The sequence below is a fragment of the Carcharodon carcharias genome, chromosome 15 (assembly GCF_017639515.1).
Source record: "Carcharodon carcharias isolate sCarCar2 chromosome 15, sCarCar2.pri, whole genome shotgun sequence".
NCBI classification, from domain to species: domain Eukaryota; kingdom Metazoa; phylum Chordata; class Chondrichthyes; order Lamniformes; family Lamnidae; genus Carcharodon; species Carcharodon carcharias.
Window position 1 is genome coordinate 130,648,883 of NC_054481.1, and position 18,183 is coordinate 130,667,065.

The 18,183-nt window shown below is 40.7% G+C and overlaps 1 protein-coding gene across 1 annotated transcript in view; it reads right to left on the reverse strand.

The window, feature by feature from the left end:
* Positions 1-18,183, reverse strand: part of cfap74 (cilia and flagella associated protein 74) — a 346,673-nt gene that overhangs the window by 255,396 nt on the left and 73,094 nt on the right. The window contains exons 14-19 of the mRNA XM_041207020.1: positions 15,554-15,672; positions 13,089-13,155; positions 9,679-9,768; positions 4,189-4,335; positions 3,139-3,172; positions 185-234 (exon numbers count right to left, since the gene is read on the reverse strand). Coding sequence (XP_041062954.1) covers positions 185-234; positions 3,139-3,172; positions 4,189-4,335; positions 9,679-9,768; positions 13,089-13,155; positions 15,554-15,672 — 507 coding nt within the window. The remainder of the gene's footprint in view (positions 1-184; positions 235-3,138; positions 3,173-4,188; positions 4,336-9,678; positions 9,769-13,088; positions 13,156-15,553; positions 15,673-18,183) is intronic.

The window sequence follows — 18,183 nt, forward strand, 5'->3', positions numbered from 1 at the left end:
CAATACTCCTATCTAGATCTATTAAGAAACCAGCAACAAGGGAGTTGTAAATCTTAGCCTAAGGTGTTTTAGGTTGATTGCTATTTTCTGATCTGGCACAACTGCAGTGAAAATTAAAAGAATATATTAATATACAAATATTTAAGAATTCATTTTTTCTCAGCATCTCTTCCAATATCCTTACCTTGCCAACATTGATCTCACTGTGAATTTGTTGTTCAATATCAAATAAATCTGGAAATTCAAATAAATACAGGAAGACATAAATAGATGGTAGTGTATTTGGCAAATTAGATTCAATGTGAAGTGGTGTATTTTGATAAGAAGGCCTCATCCTGCTTGGATAATAAGATCTAATTGGGGCAGAGTAGCAAAGGATTCTGGACAATTCAATGCGCTTGAAAAGATTGCCACTGTTCCATATTTCTATCAAATTAAACTGTGTTATAATTTTGATACATTTCTTTACCGCCACATTGTGTATTACCTCTTCCAATTCCTTGTTCCCTTAGTAATTATTTTTCCCTATCAAACTGCCATTGGCTTATATTGGTGAACTTATCTGCTTATCTTACCTCCTGCTTTATAACTGTTGCCTCAGAGATTGTTCTTTAAAGAGTTCTCTTCAGCCCAACAAATAATCAACGGCAGTAAAGAAACCAACGGGCACGCCTGCTTTATTCTTTTATTACGTTAGTACCAAAAATCTGCACCATAAGCATTCTCTCCTCAGCTTTTTTGTGTCTGTTTGGCCAGGATAAGGGAATTTTCTGCAGATGACCAAATGAATATCAAGTGGCCCTTTATGATGACATCATAATTTAGGCATGGGCTGTACATGAAAAGATGGAGGGCGATACAGATGGCACAAATGGGTCATCAAGTGTAAATTTATAAATCATTGACATTTTCAGGGAGCCATCTAAGTAGTCATAAATTTGAAAATATAATTTCTAATAATCTGTTATATGGTTGTAATGGCTTTTTACAAATTGACAGTCATAAATAACTGTTGTCTCAAAGTTTTGTGGTAGAATCATTGAAGGTTTTGTTGGCAACTTACTGACATGCTGGTTTAATAATTTTGGCTTTGTTTTTTCTCTTTTTTTTTCTCTTTATTATTTCATGGAATGTGGGCATTGCTGGCAAGGCCAGAATTTGTTGTCCATTCCTAACTGCCCTTGAACTGAGTGGCTTTACTAGGCCATTTCAGAGGGGTGGTGTTCGGAATTGACAGGCTGGGAAAGAGGGTAAAGGAGGTGGTTGGGGAAATGACTTGGGTGGGGGGGGCTCCAATGTGCTCAGGAAATCCATAAAGGAGGTTTATCCCTTCCCTTCCCTGCCACCAGCACATGTAGTTAAAGTGGAAGCTGCTAGGCATCACATATGGTGTATGCTTCCCCCTGCCGTGGGTAGGTGGTGGGCTGAGGCCATCAAGCGGTCATTAATTGGTCACTTAAAGGCCTCAATTGGCCCAATGCCAGACAGCACCCCCACCACACATATATTTGCAGATAGGGCAGGAGCGGGCTGGTAGATGGCAGGCATGTACATGCCCAATGCATTTTATATGACTCTTGACTTCAAACCTGCTGGCAAGGGAGGGAAAAAGAGTAAAATCCAGCCCCATATATCACTGCAATTCCAGTTGTGACAACTAATCATGCATTGTAAAAAAAAAATGGTATAAAATGAGCAAAAGAATAATGTTCTGTAGCAACCTGTATATTCTCCAGGCTTTGTGCTAGATTTGCAATTTCTTGAACTTATCATAGTAAAATTGGAAACCTGCTGCTGTTTATGGTTTATAAAGGATAACAATAACAACAGCTAATATTCATATAGTGACTTCTAATGTCATAAAACTTCCCAACGTGCTTCACAGAAGCATTAGAAGACAAAAGATGACACTGAACCACATAAGGAGATATTAAATCAGCTGACTAAAAGCTTGCTTAAAGGGGTAGGAATGTCTTAAAGGAGGAAGGTGAAGTAGAGAGGTGGAGAGATGTACAGAGGGAATTTAAAAGCTCAGGGTCTAGGCCACTGAAGATACTGCCACCAATGTTTGAGCCCTTAAAATTGGGGATGCTTAAAAGCCTGGAATTAGAAAAGCACATATCTCAGAGGGTTGTGAGGCTGGAGGAAATTGCAGAGGTATAGAGGGGTGAGGCTACGGAGGGCTTTGAAAATAAGGATGAGTTTTAAAAACCAGGCGCTGCTAACTGTGAGCCACTGTAGGTCAGCGAATGCAGGAGCGAGGATTAACAGGATTTGGTACAAGCTAGGATGTGGGCCACAGAATTTTGGATGACTTTAAATTTATGGAGAGTAGAATGCAGGAGGCCAATCAGGAATGCATTGGAATAGTCAAATCCACAGGTAACAGAGGCATGGATAAGGGGCCTGAATCTTCTGGTCGGCCTGCGGGGGCGATCCCCGCTCACCAACGCGTAAAATGATGCGCGGTGATGTCGGGCGTGCATCATTCCGATCTTCAGTTCGGCAGGCGTGCACCAGAGTTAGCTGTGCGCCCGCCGAACTGTCAAAGGTCTACTTAGGCCGTTAATAATCTAATTAAGCTGGTCGTCTGGGCGGCCCATTCAGCCCTAAGTTCTGTGCCTCAGGGAGATTTCTGCGCTCTTTTGCGCGCATGCACGAAAGAGTGCAGGCCCTGACTCTCCCTCCTCCCCGCTCCTGCACAGAGAGCGCTCAGTGCTTTCTGGTGCGCGTCGTGCTGGGCAGGGCTTAATTGGCCAGCCCACGTAAAATGGTGGCACACAGCTGATCGCAAGAAGGCAATCGGCTGCGTGCCCGCCCGCGCCTACTCCCGCCTGGTCTGCCTGATGGGGAGAAAATCCTCCCCAGGGTTTCAGCAGCAGAAGAGCTGAGCAGGGGCAAAATCAGGTGATGTTATGGAGGTGGAAATTAGTGATGGCACTGATGTGGTTGAAAATCATAAAAATGACACCAAGGTTGTGCACAGTCTGTTTCAGTCTCTGAGGGATGAAGTCAGTGGCCAGGGAGCAGAATTTGTGACAGCATGGCAGCTTCTGTCTTGCGAATACTTCACTGGAGAAAATTTGTGCTTATCTTTTGCTGGTTTTGTAAATTCAACTTCAGAACTTATTAAATTACCTTTTTCAGCTGAAATAAACAATCCATTTAATTCCTAGGAAAATAATAAAAGCCAATTAGATGGCATACAGTATAATGAGAGCCAGCCCAAATATTAATTTCATTCATTCATGTGTGCTATGCCCAAAGGCAGGTCCTTAGCTCACTGTCTACAGATGGTTCATCCTGAACTGTTTTCTTGGTAGTTTTTGTTAGTAGTGGTTTGCCATTGCCTTCCACTCTCAGGGACAGGGTGGAGGAGACAAGTCCGTCTACCTCAGCCAGAATGGGGATTGAACGTGTGCTGTTAGCAGTATTCTGAAGCGAATGCCAGCCATCCAGCCAATTGAGCTAACCAGCCCCCAGCCTAAATATAAAGACTTCCAATTCATGAGTCCTGATTTTAACTCACGGCAGAATTCAGACAAAAGAGGAATGGATGAGTGTCAAATCTCCCATGACACTGCCATCGTGCAATAAGCAATTTTAAAGTCCAGGCGTCATTTTAATATGATTGACGGGCTGACCACCCGATTGCATTGGGATTGCACAATTTCTGGCTGGCCTCCCAAGGCCTATTTAAAGCAGGAATGGCCGCTTAAAGTGAGGCTGCAATTTCTGATCTTGCACTTCACTGCTACACGGCTGCATGCTACAATCACGGAAATGAGCACGCAGCACAAAGTTTGCACGTGGTCTGTATCACTTCAATTGGATGCAGAGTAATTGCACATCACGATGCCCCCACTCGAATTTGGATGTGATTCAATTTAGTCCCTTTACTGCTCTCAAAAATACCTGCCACCACTCCTTTTTAACTCCCCTCCCCAACCCCTTTCAACAATTCAGTCCCCTCCATTATATCCTTCAACACCCATCAACTCCGTACCATTAAAATACTTGTCAAACCACGTTTCTGACTTGGAATAAGAAATATCTATTTACAAAAATTCAAAAGTAATGTAAACAAATTGACTAAAATAATCCCCACCATTATTTTGGAATTTTGTACTATGTCCAAACATTGATGGTTTACTTAAAGGAATTTTGATACCAACGAAGTGTGCTTACCTCTCCGGTTGATGTTCGTTTGGGGTGAAGTTTCAGAAACTGAAAATATGTGCTCAGTGCTCCACGATTGGTCAAAGTGATGTTCCGTGTAATTGTTTCACCAATAATATGGCAGCCAAAGTCAACAGTTTGCTTATCCACAACGAGCTGCAGGAACCAATATAAAGTTATTACTCATAGCAGGTTGGTGTACATGTTTGAACAACACTTTCCACACTATATACAAGTTTCATCTTTCTTATTAACTACAGTCTTTAGATTCAATTCTAAACACCCAGCCTATGTGGAAAGTTTGAAGCAATTTATCACAGTGTATCCATTGCTATAACGAATGAGTGTTTCTTTGGACTTTGACACAACTAGAAATACCAGCACAAATAAACTGTCACTCATTACTCCCATTGTTCTTTCTATCCCTTCTAAAGGCCTTACTCTGCTGTGATATAAATCTAGAAATTGTGTTGATGACAGTGATGTTTTACATATTTCTTTGGCATTTCTTTAATGTCACTTTAAGACCAGAACTAATTTGATTAATTTAGATAGATTTATGCTCTCCATTAAAATACCAGAAGAATATAATATGAAAACAGTAAGCATTTGTACACTAACGTTGTTCCAGCAGGGCTTTGATACTTTATTCATGTGAATACTGGCAGGGTATTTGTCCATTACCTACATCAGTGTGTCAGTGACCAAATCCAACATTCACAACAGACAATGGATGGTGATCAGGACCTGGTCTTTCCTCTCAGTCTGGGAACATTGTAGGCAATTTTAGTTCCCTACTGGCCTCCTGGCTGAGAATAGGGAACTCAACACGGGAATCAATCCCAGGATCTAGCCCAGAACACCTGATCAGTATGATCTAGAACCAGAAGTGTTTCTTTTACACATCCAAATAAAAAACAAAATCAGATTTATTTCCACAGAAGCAGCTTTCAAATAAAGAAGATTTAGAACATGTTATTTCTTCAAAGTACAGCAGCTCTGTTGACAATGTTTTGAATTTTACCCCTATAAATGATTGAGCTTTAACGCAAGGTCGAATTTTTCCCAGTCTTGGGAATCACAAAATATCTGAAAGAAGTTTTTGTTAAAGAATTATGCAATGTTCAGTACTGAGGGAAAGCTGCACTAATGGAGGAACCGCCTTTCAGTTGAGAAGTTATTAGGCAGATCTAGCCCTCTCCTCTTCCCCACTGGAGATTCAGTCCTCAGTTACTTCAACTAAACTACTGCTGCAAGGCCAAAACCTTTAGCTTTCCACTTTCCCTTTCTCTTAAATCATAACTGGGATGAGTTAAATAAGAGGCATGTCTCTGAAGTTACTCTTGTTATGAGTTTGTGTTGTACTGGAGGCTGTCAAGAAAAGGACTTGGCATAACATACTGAGGTCTCAGGAGTTTAGATCATAAGATCATAAGACATAGGGGCAGAAGTGGGCCATTTGGCCCATCGAGTCTGCTCCGCCATTCAATGAAATCATGGCTGATCTGATAATCCTCAACTCCACTTTCCTGCCTTTTCCCCATAAAATGTCTTTCTCAGTCTTGAATAACTTAACAGCCCAGCCTCTACAGCCCTCTGCAGTAGAGAATTCCACAGATTGGCTACCCTCTGAGAGAAGAAATTCCTCCTCATCTCTGTTTTAAATGGGCGCCCCTTACTCTGAGATTATACCCTTTAGTCCGAGACTCTCCTACAAAGGGAAACAACCTCTCAGCTTCTACCCTGTCAAGCTCCCTAAGAATCTTATATCTTTCAATAAAGTCCCCTCTCATTCTTCTAAACTCCAATTAGTACAGGCTCAACCCTTCCCAGCCTCTCCTCATAAGAAAATGCCTCCATACCCGGATCAACCTAGTGAACCTTCTCTAGATTGCCTGTAATGCCAGTATATCTTTCCTTAGATAAGGGGACCAAAATTATTCACAGTATTCTAGGTGTGGTCTAACTAGTGTCTTGTATAGTTTTAGCAAGGCTTCCCTATTTTCCTACTCCATTCCCTTTAAAATAAAGGCCACATTCCATTTGCCTTCCCTATTACCTGTTGAATTTGTATGTTAGCTTTTTGGGATTCATGCACAAGGACTCCCAAATCCCTCTGTGCTGCAGCCTTCTGCAGTTTTTCTCCATTTAAATAATATTCAGCTCCTCTATTCTTCCTGCCAAAGTGCACAACCTCACATCTTCCCACATTATATTCCACCTGCCAAGATTTGCCCACTTTATATCCCTCTGTAGGCTCCTTGTGTCATCCTCACCACTTGCCTTCCCACATATTTTTGTGTCATCCCCAAGCTTGGCGATAGTACATTCACTTCCCTCATCTAAATCATTAATATATATTGTAAATAATTGAGGCCCCATCACTGATCCCTCTGGCACTTCACTAGTGCCGAAAATGGCCCCCTTATCCCAACTCTCTGTCTTCTGTTAGCTAGCCAGTCCTTTATCCATGCTAATATACTACCCCCAAAACCATGGGCTCTTATCTTAAGTAGTCTTATGTGCAGTACCTTATTGAACGCCTTTTGGAAATCCAAATATATCACATCTACTGGTTCCCCTTTATCTATCCTGCTAGTTACCTCCTCAAAGAATTCTAATAAATTTGTTAGGCATGATTTCCCCTTCATGAAGCCACGCTGACTCTGCTTGATTAGGTTATGTAATTCTAAGTGTTCTGCTATTATATCCTTTATAATAGACTCCAACATTTTCCCAATGACAGATGTTAAGCTAACTGGCCTATAGTTACTTGTCTTTTTGTCTCCCTCCCTTTTTGAATAAGGGTGTTATATTGGCTGTTCTCCAATCCTTTGGGACTTTTCCAGAATCTCAGGATTCTTGGAAAATTACTACTAGTGCATCCACTGTCTCTGTAGCTACTTACTTTAATATCCTGTGATACAACCCATCAGGCCTAGGGGCCTTATCGGCTTTTAGCCCCATTAGTTTCCCTAGTACTTTTTCTCTTGATTATTTAGTATTTTTGGATTGCTATTAGTATCTCTATCATGAAGGCTGAAGCAAAGTATTTATTCAACTCCTCTGCCATTTCCTGGTTCCCCATTATTATTTCCCCAGCCTTATTTTCTAAGGGGCCTATGTTCACTTTGGCCTCTCTCTTCCTTTATACATATTTAAGGAAGCTCTTACTGTCCATGTTGTGGGGAATTTTCAGTCAGGGAACATGGTTCCTTGGCTGTATGGTGGTCCCCCCCCCAACATTAGCTGGACGAAAAGGTATGTAGGGACAACTCCTTGGTGCCGGTGCTCGGACCCCTGCTACTCTAGAGTCAACCTGGGTCAGTTGAGAACAAAAGTAATACGCTGAGCTAGTTAATAATGTAAATCAGTGTAAGGTAGGGACAGACATTGACGTGGGTTCTATGTGTATTTTGTGTGTTTAAAATAATTGGAATCATCTGGGCATTGTGAACACCCATAACCTTGTTTGGGAGGGCAGTTAAAGAGAGATGGATGTCTGTAAGTAGACAATAGTAGACAATCAATATTCATCGGAGTTCACCTCCGATCATTAACAGGCTATCAGTTTACCTCCGGCTGCATTGTAACATGAACTTGACAGTACAATCGTTAATATGAAATGGGAAGCAATCTCCGGGTATTGTTTAGTATCTCCACTGTATTGTTAGCCATAGCAATGAATGAAACTGTCTTACTATAAAAACTGGGTACATGCTTGTATTCGTCAGATGTGACTCTGGTGTAGTCCACATCTCGCATTGCAACAATAATAAAATCAACTGTGTCTTCACCTCCAGCCGGGGTCTCGTGGCTTTCTCTTGTTTTCTCTAGGCCACACTAATTCGACAGGAAACCCTCAGCAAATTAACAGACCCCAAGAAGTGTAATTGAGAAATCCCCCAACAGTCCGTTTTTATATTACTTGCTAGTTTACCCTCAGTGTTTATTTTCTCCCTCTTTAGTTATTTTTTTGGTTACGTTTTGTTGGTTTTTAAAACTTACCCAATCCTCTACATCCACTAATCTTTGCCACATTGTATGTTTTTTCTTTCAATTTGATACTGTCCTTAACTTCCTTGGTTAACCATGGTTTATCCTCTTCTTTGAATCCTTCTTCCTCACTGGGATATATCTTTGTTAAGAGTCATGAACTATTTTCTTAAACATCTGCCATTGTTCATCAACCGTCTTTTCTGCTAAAATCCTATCCCAGTCAAATCCAGCCAACTCTGCCCTTATTCCATTGCAATTATCCTTATTTAAGTTTAGCACAGTTGTTTCTGACCCAAATTTATCACTCTCAAACTGAATGCTAAATTCTACCATATTATGGTCACTATTTCCTAGGGGATCCTTTACTCTGAGATCATTTATTAAACCTGCCTCATTACACATTACCAGATCCAAAATAGCCTGATCCCTGGTTGGATTTCATAACATATTGTCCTAAGAAACTGTCCTGAATATACTCAATGGGCAGAATTTTCAGTTTGACCGGGGAGGGTGGGGACAGGAGTGGGCGCAGACCCAATTGCCACCCGCGATTGGGTCTGCACCGCCAATTTACACGGGCGGGCCAACTAAGGCCCGCCCAGCGTATTTCCCGACTCCCGAGGATAGCGGTAGATTAAGGGAGGTGGCGGGTGTGCGCAGACCGCCGTGTCCAATGGCGACCTGTCAGTCTGTTTAAAAGAAGGTCTAGGCTGCTCACAATGGCCAGTTCCAGGCCGCAGCAGAGGGGTTCAGGTGAACAGGCCAGGCTGGAGAGTAGGCCACAGCACTCGTTTTTCTGACGACTGCCTTGCTGCCCTCCTCGAGGAGGTGGCAGTACGGTGTGAGGTATTGGCCCCCCCCCCAGGATGGGAGGAGGAGCCCCCCCCCCCACCCCCGGATGGGAGGAGGAGCCCCCCCCCCAACATGACCAAACGTGCCTGGGAAGAGGTGGTGGAGGTGGTGAGCTCCCGTGACGTGGATCCAGTGCCGCAAGCGCTTCAACGGTTTGTTGCGCTCTGGCAGGCCTGCCCCCTGCAAGCCAAACGGAAAATTCTGCCCTATGAATTCTTGCTCATGTCTACCTCTGCCAATTTGATTTTCCCAATCTACATGGAAAGTAAAGTCACCCATGATTAATGTATGCCTTTTTTACATGCCCTCAATACAATAACTCATAGAATATCAGCACCCCAGCTAAACTTTTCACTCTTAATTGCATCAAATCAATAAGACACAGTAAATGTCCCTGTCAATCTAACAGAAGGTAGACATCTATAGCATTTTCCTTGCAGGCTTTGAGGCTGTGTCTTAGAGCTTGTCCATTAAATACCCAGAGACTAAACTACATCATTTATGGATTTAGGAATTGGTAGGGGAATGTATTACAACAGCCCAGGTTCTGTAACAGAATGTGTGAGAAGTTATTTTGTCTTTATACACATCAATTCAAACAATGAACATAATAATGACAAAGTTGCACATATTTGTGTCAGGACTTACATCACATTTTTTAATTGTACATTTAAGAGGAACAGCAAAGGAACCAATATGAGTCCGAAACATTATCTCTCCTTCAAAATCTTCATTAACCTGAGCACAAACATAAAAATAATCCTCATAGATTTATGCATTAATTATCAAACTCTTTCCTCCAACAATGGCTACTTTAAAAATGATAATCCTTCATTCTTCTCCTAATCATTTGCTATTTTAATCTTTTGCTGTAAAAGTTTTCTATCTTTAGTTTTCTCTTTACCTTAAAATCACCTGGCATCATCTATATGTCTTTCCTAATTGATGAATTTTAATTTCTGCCTTCAATGTCTTCTTGACTTCAGCCTTTCACCACCTTGTTAAGTATCCTCCACAATTTGCAGTACCTTCCATTGTTTGCTTCCCACATGTTTTTTCCTATCTTTGTGCCAATTTTTACCAGCACAAATATCAAATACTCACAGCTCACACAAATAGTGCACCAGTACATTCCCTGATCCCTCACAGATGTCAGTTCTTCAGATGCTTGTATGAATCACAGAATTCTATGGTGTAGAAGGAGGCCATTCAGCCCATCATGTCTGCACTGGCTCTCTGAGCATTTTAACTCTGTGCCAATCTCCTGCCTTTTCCCTGTAACCCTGCACATTGTTTCTATTTAGATAATTATCCAATGCCTTCTTGAATGCCTCAGTTGAACCTGCCTCCACCACACTTCCAGGCAGTGCATTCCAAACCCTAACACAGTGTGTGTGTCTGTGTGAAAAAGTTTTTTCTCACCTATCACTTGCTTCTTTTGCAAAACACTTTGGCCAGGATTTTCCGGCCCTGTCACAGGCAGGATCTGCCACGGGCAAGGCGGCGCCTCAGCCAGAAGTGCACTGACTTGCAGTGGGACCGGAAGATCAGGGTGGAGGGTGGGTGTGGAAAATCCCACCCTTTAAAACTGTGCCCTCTGGTTCTCGATCTATTTACGAGCGAGAACAGTTTCTCCCTATCTACTCTGTCCAGGCCCCTCATTATTTTGAAAACTCCTATCAAGTCTCTTCTCAGCCTTCTCCTCTCCAAGGAAAACAGTCCCAACTTCTCCAATCTTTCCACATAACTGAAGTTTCTCATCCCTGGAACCATTCTCATAAACTTCTTCTGCACTCTCTCCAATGCACTCACATCCTTCCTATAGTGTGGCGCCCAGAACTGTACACAATACTCCAGCTGAGACATTAGTATGGGGAAAATTGGATTTCAAAAATCAGCTAGGAAAGCAAGGGTAACTTTTTTTTGATGCAAGGTTCCTGGTTTTGCGCCGCCGTCAATTATACTGTGGATTAGAAATTAGGCACACTAACTTCTGCATATAAATATGCGATCCACAATTCCATTGAGCAAGTCTCCATGCTAATAGGTACACCGACCTCCAAAAGTGGATCCCATTGAGGGGTCCAAGCATCAATGGGACATGGACTCATCAAAATTAGGCAAATTTAAACAATATATTGGGGAATGGACTGTGGGGTAAGGGTAGGAAAGTGGGACTAGCTGAGTTGCTATTACAGAGAGCTGGCATGGATTCAATAGACTGAATAACCTCCTGTAACTATACCATGATTCTATGATTTAACATGGGTCGGTCACGAGCGGGATGAGGTTTCCTAAAGCAAATAAACATTAAATAAAAACTTTATTTCGGAATTAAAAACATGTCCCATCTCATGTGACAGAGTCACATGAATGCTCATGTTTTTAAAAAAAATTTATTGTCTTTATTAATTTTTTTTATAACGTGCTTCAATCTCCCTGAAGCAGCTCTGTGCCTCAGGGAGATTGAAGCGCTTTTTAGCGCGCATTCGTGAACTGCATGCCAGGCTCGCTCTCCCTCCTCCTCCCGCTTGCACAGGTAGCGCTGAGCGCTGCCGCTCGCAATCCATGCAGGGCGGGCCTTAACTGGCCCACCCACATGAAATCACGGTGCAGAGCCAATCGCGGACAGTGGTCGGTTTCCTGACTACCCATGCCCGATCCCGCTGAGCCTGCCCAACAAGGGAAAAATTCTGGCCAATGTGTCATTTATATTCAATTAATTTAGATGGGAGGAAAATCAAGTGGGTTCTATTACCAGCTTGCAATCTTCCCTGCCAGATCTTCATCCATCCGAGGTGGTAAAAACAAAAATCTACCTTTGCCATCCAAGATGAGAGAAGTTGGATAACATGTATGGACTTAAAATTAAGTTTAACCAGCAATCTGTGATATGCTAGTCCTAATCAAGACAGTTACCATCACAAATTAATATTATTTTAAAAGCAACTATACAAACTATTCAAAACTCTGTTACACCTCATTGTTACAAGGCTATGGCAGAGATACATTCTTAACCTATATGGTTATTTCCATGTCTTTCACTACTTTGCACTAACTCATCTTTTATGCTCTCTGATATAATTTGCTCTATGATCTTCTACTGTACATAGCTAATTGATCCTGCATTTTTCAACAGTTGATACATTGCCTCTCTGCTTATTTTGGACTGAATGATAACCCTCTCATAATGAGATCAGTCACGATTTGTGAAGATTTTTTCCACTAATCTTTAAGTCTTATTAGCCAGCAAACCTGTGAAAAAATAAATCAAGGCCCACATTATTGCATAGGAGCACTACGCTTCAAACCATATCGTGAGGCATTCCTCGGCATCTCACATGCATCTAGTTAGAATCCAAGATCAACAGAGCAGGAAATTGAAGTGTTGGGGTACAGCAAAAATGGAAGAAAATAAGGAAGGGCACCCCCTTCAATCAACTCACCGGGAGGACGACACTTAGTCCAAAAACATGAAGGTTAAAAAAAGGGCAAAAAACCTGTCTATGGGAAAGAGAAACTAATGGTCAAAGCTCCTGAGGAGAACTACAGGCCAAAATGCAATTGATTATAAGGTGGTCAGGGAATCTCCAAGGTAATAGAATATACCATCAGAGAAAACATAGGAATATGTTGGAACAGGTTGTGGACAGGTCTGTCTCTATCCACAATTAATGGCAAACTCAAGAAGCAATACAGCTTCTCCATGAGAATTTCCATTTCAAGGTCCAAATTGTATATGATAAGACTTGAGCATGCATACATTTATAGGTGTTAAACTCCCAACACCCTTCCAATACGTCACATGGACTAAGGAACTCAACATTATGTATGTAAACAGTGCCTGGTAACTTATGTACAACGTTTTTAATTGGCCCTTTTGAAGAGAAAGGATTGGGAACTGAATTACAAGACACCCAGCTTTCGGCACAGCATAAAAGCAAACAGGATTATTTATGGACCACTTGACTGAAGAACACATTGCAGTGGCTGTTATTACTATCAATAGTGAACATTCTTGACACACACAACTTTAATCTGCATATATTTCTTCTTACCAGAGGTGTGAAAGTCACTGCCACCTCACAAGACATACCAGCTGAAATTTGACCTGGAGGCTTGAATCTAGGATTAAATACAGTAAAATGCAAGGTAATAGGAAGCCTTATAAGACATCGACCATACTCCAAATCTGCAGTTGTCAAATTCAAGTAACTTGAAGAGGTTAATTTGACAAATATATTCACATAATGGGACAGAATGTATTTTCAAGACAAAAATCAATGCAATCAGTTTAAAGCCAACTGTTCTTCAAGGTGTTACCTTTCTCATAACCTCCAATCAAACTCTTTCCTCTGTGATTATGACAAAAACAAAGTAAAGCAATATTATTACTGAAGTAATGATAAACAAAATCGCTTCTACAAACCATCCTATAAATAATGGGGCGAACTTGGCATTGGGAGGTAGTAGGAGATGGGAATTAGTGACCAACTTGATTTTCTTTGCCACTGACTTCACTGGAAATGAGGCGAATGTGAAGTGAGTTGCACACTCACTTTAACTCAATTTGTATCAGCGCCCAAGACCAATACATTTAGATTTATTCTCTAACCACTACAGCCCAACAAGTTCACGGGTAAAAACTCACTAATTGACACTGTCAAGCTGAATGCAACATAAAAATTGAGTATTTTGAGTTTTCTGTGATGTTTCTACTTTATAGAAATGATTGCATGTGTTTGAATAGATTACGCTGGGGCAGTCACTTGTCAGGGGGTACCTACCTTTGAGACAATTGAAATAACTGACCCAATAACTTGAGGAACAATCAGAGTAATGGACTGATAATGCAAATAGGGGTACTTAACTTAAAATCCTTTCACTCAAAGTTTCATTCTAAACTATTTGATTTAATTGTACTGAGATCTTCTACTACTCTTTTGTGCCTACTGACGCATGAGTAATGAGCATCCTTATTTCTTTGGCTGCTTTGATTCCAGCTGATCGTGCTGTGGGCTGTTTCAGTAACAAAACTGCTTGTTGCATGGACAGGTTGTAAGCCTGACTCACAACTCCCTACCAATAGAACTGACTAAATGTGATGGAAATTGCCATTCCACTCCACTGGATATCATCCCAGTACTTAGGGACTGGAAATTTCATCTCTGCTTTCCGAGACAGCATGGAATTAGGATTACAGCATCAGGATTAGTCATGATGTTTGAATATTTTTTGACTGTAGTATTAGTGATTATTCCAGAGGCGCATGTTAAGTTGGAAATTTCAAAAGTTGCCAGCTGACAGAAACCAAAACTTCTCTCTAAGAGTTCAAACTTCAGTAAGTAACTGTAAGTTATTAAATAATAGCTTGGATTTCAAATAGCCATTACTATTACAAACATACAGATGAAACTTTGTATTTTGGCTACCAAATCAATAGTGGACCACAGCGCAGAATACAACACTGGATTTACTCATATTTTCATGAATTGATTTCCAGGCTTTGCACTCCCCCTTTCTGCCTACTGTGAGGCCCTCCAGAACCCTCTCCCAGTTAAGCAGCAAGGACCGTTCCTTCAGGTCCCAAATGTGGGACTCCAGTTTGCTGACTGTACTTTTCCACTTGCTGTCAGCTGTTGCTTCGCACTGGGTTCAGGTAGAAGACTTATGGGCTCTACGCTAGGGCACTGGAGTTAAAAGTTCCTGGGCCTCGTGCTTTTGTGGCCTCATCTCCCGCTCACCAACTTCCACCCTGAGTTAAAATCAGGACTAAAGTCTCTGTATTTGAATTCAATGTGGTTAGCAGCATTTAACATCTACAACTATATACCTTTCTTGTCCCAGTGCTTGGATAATGCCAAGTTAATTTTATGTAGACATTGAGTGAATGAGGAAGGATTCAAGTACCACTGAAATTTTAATTATTTATTCATTGAATTGAACTGTACAAACAGAATTACTAGGTGTATGATATGACTTATTCAACTGAAGAACAGATAATAATTCACTCATACAAAAACAAAAATTGCTGGAAAAACTCAGCAGGTCTGACAGCATCTGCGGAGAGAAAGACAGAGTTAACATTTCGAGTCCATGTGACTCTTCTTCAGAGCTAAAGAGAAGTAGAAAAGTAGAAATATATACTGTTTAAGGGGGATGGGGCAGGTGAAGTTGGATAGAAGGCCAGTGGAGGCAAAGGAGAGATTGCAAAAGATGTCATAAACAAAAGGTTGAAGGGGTGTTGATGGTGGTGATGTTGCTTTTATTATAATTCACTCATAACTTTGTTCTTTACGAATGACCAGGATGTATCACACAACTCCTTACCATTTATTTCATTAATCAAAGAAAATGCAGTCAAAAATAAAAACATATGTTCCTTTCTTTGGCAGAGGTAATTGCAATAGGTGACAAAAAAGACATTTTTATTATTTTAATCACGATTCAACCTAACGGTTTAATTTTCAAATATCTTTTTAATAGTGATAAAACATTCTCCTAATTTTCACAAAATACTCACTCAACCTCAATGAAGTCTTTCAAGCAATCACTGATGGCAATCAGCCTGCAGAAAGTGATACCGTATGAAGCATTTATCAGCTTTGCCCTTTGCTTGTATGTTTGCCCAACATCAAAGTTCTAAAAACATAAACAGTTTACAGCATAACATGATTGTTACCATTTGACATCAATTCATTATATATAATGAGCTGTAACAGAACAGAATAAGGTGGTGACTTTCTGGATGCAGTGCCAGAGTATCAGTAGGACAGGCAAAGGAAAAATTGGAAAGAAAATCAAAAGCAAAAATACAAATGCTGGAATTCTGAAAAAAAAACATAAGATGCCGGAAATATATCACAGTTCTGTCTGCATCTGTAAATCAAAAAGACAGCTTAACTTTCTGGATGCTTTTCCTTCAGTTGCTTAATAGGATTGAGCAGAACAAGAGGTAACAGAAAAAGAAATAGGTAAAATAGTCTAATTTCTTTATACAGGCTTCTCCTGAGGCCAATTAGCGGTTCCTTGTGACGTCTATTAGATATGAATTGTTTTTCATGAGGAAGTTTGCAAATTTTTAGTTGTATGTTAGGAGAACCAGCATGAAATGATTGTCAACAATAAAAACAAAAAACTGCGGATGCTGGAAATCCAAAACAAAAACAGAATTACCTGGAAAAACTCAGCAGGTCCGGCAGCATCGGCGGAGAAGAATATCAGCACGGAGCTGCCTCAGGGAGATGAAGAAGATATTGTAAAAATTAATAAAGCACAGAAAAATGTAATGAAACATGTCCCCCCGTGTGACTCTATCACATGAGCAGGGACATGTTTTTAATTAAAAAATAAAGTTTTTATTTTGTTTGTATTCGCTTTTGGAAACCTCATCCTGCCGATGGATGAGCTTTCCAAAAAAATGCAAAGGCCGCTTGGCCTTTTCGCCTGCCCGCCAACTGTTAGGTTGAACGAGCAGTGAAAAATTAATGACAATTGATAACTTAATGGCCTTAATAGGCCCTTTTAACTGTCGGCGGGCACGCTGCTGGCCGGCCAACTGAACTATCGCACGACTGCGTGATGACATCAGCACACTCGGTCAACGCCATCGCGCGTCATTTCACACTCGGTCGAGTTGGGCAACCGCCCACCAAGCTAAGACTTTCGGCCATAAATCCAAGTTACTATTGTCTAATGCGTCAGGAATGTAGGATCACTGGATGTAAATGAAAATTAATGAAGAATAAATTTAGAACAGATATCAGATGAAACATACTCTGAGTTATAAATGTTTGGAATGGTCTCCCAAGCAACATAGTACAGGCAAATTGGTGTTATTCTAAATACAATTCAATGTCATGATGAGAGAATTAATTGTACTTCAGGGTAAAATTTGCAAGGTTGAGGCAGCTTTTCAGATCTGTGACTTTTATATATCTCTGATTGTGCCGTTAGTGGCATAACTTTTTCACAACCCCAACAAGCTAAAGTATCAGGATGTTTTGTGCAGCTATTATTTTGCGACATGTTCACCGGTACAGCATTAACTGCTTTAACTGGCAGCCTATTCCACGTATTCACTAGTCTGTAGAATAAAACATTATTTTAATCTAAACATTTTCACAGGTCATTAATTTTATACTGATGTCCTTTAGCTCTGCTCTCAAATTCAAAGTTAAGTAACCTGTCTGCATTGATATTATCTATGAGAATGAGATGCAAAGGTAAAGGCTGTGAAACTCGCTGAACCAGTCAAGTTACCAGAAAGAAACAGGAAAGCCTGAGAGGTGAAATTGGAAAAAGGAAAATCAGCAGGAGGACACAGACAGGAACAAGATTACCAGCAGCGAGGAGGCATAAACAAAATTAGCAGGGAGTCCAGAGAAGGCAGCCAACACAAACAGACAAGAAAACCAAAATGAACAGGATTGGGGAAACAATTAAAGGCAACATTCACTAAGCGGATGCTGAGTTAAGCTCATCACAATATGTTTTCTATTTCCTAATAATTGTTATCTATTGCCTTGGATTACTAGAGAGCTAAATGCACTGAAAAGATATTAATTTTTAGACAGTAAAGTACATCTATATCATAACAGACTTCCAGAAAAAAAAGGCCCAACATTAAATTGATTTATTTAACATGACATTGTGCAGTCCTGCACAGAACTGAGTTGATCTTGGCAAGTAATGCAAGGTCAGCTCATTGACAATTTCTGGCATTGTCTTATGGTGTGGCAAGTATATCAGCCCTCAGTGTTGGGCACCAGCAGTCAGTAAAGGGCTGCATGATTCTTTATGTGGGGGAGGTTTACTGTATAGAGGAACATTAGGAAAGAGAATCAGGAGTGCCAGGAGGTTAGGATTAGGAATTTATTGTTAAAAACATTTTACATTTCAGGATAGGAGGAAGAATATGCCATGTATTTGCCCAAGGTTCAAGTTGACAAATATCAATGGTTATATAATGGAATTGACCCACCTTTGTGATGTGAAAGCAAATAAAAGAGGTGGTGATTAGTTTATGCAGCAGGCTCCTTAAATGCATTCAGATTTTGAACAAAGGAGTCTCACCCACAGATCTCTACAGTAATAACCTGTTCCTCTCTTCAGGCTATGTGTAGGAAGCTAATGAAGCATAATCTTACTTTC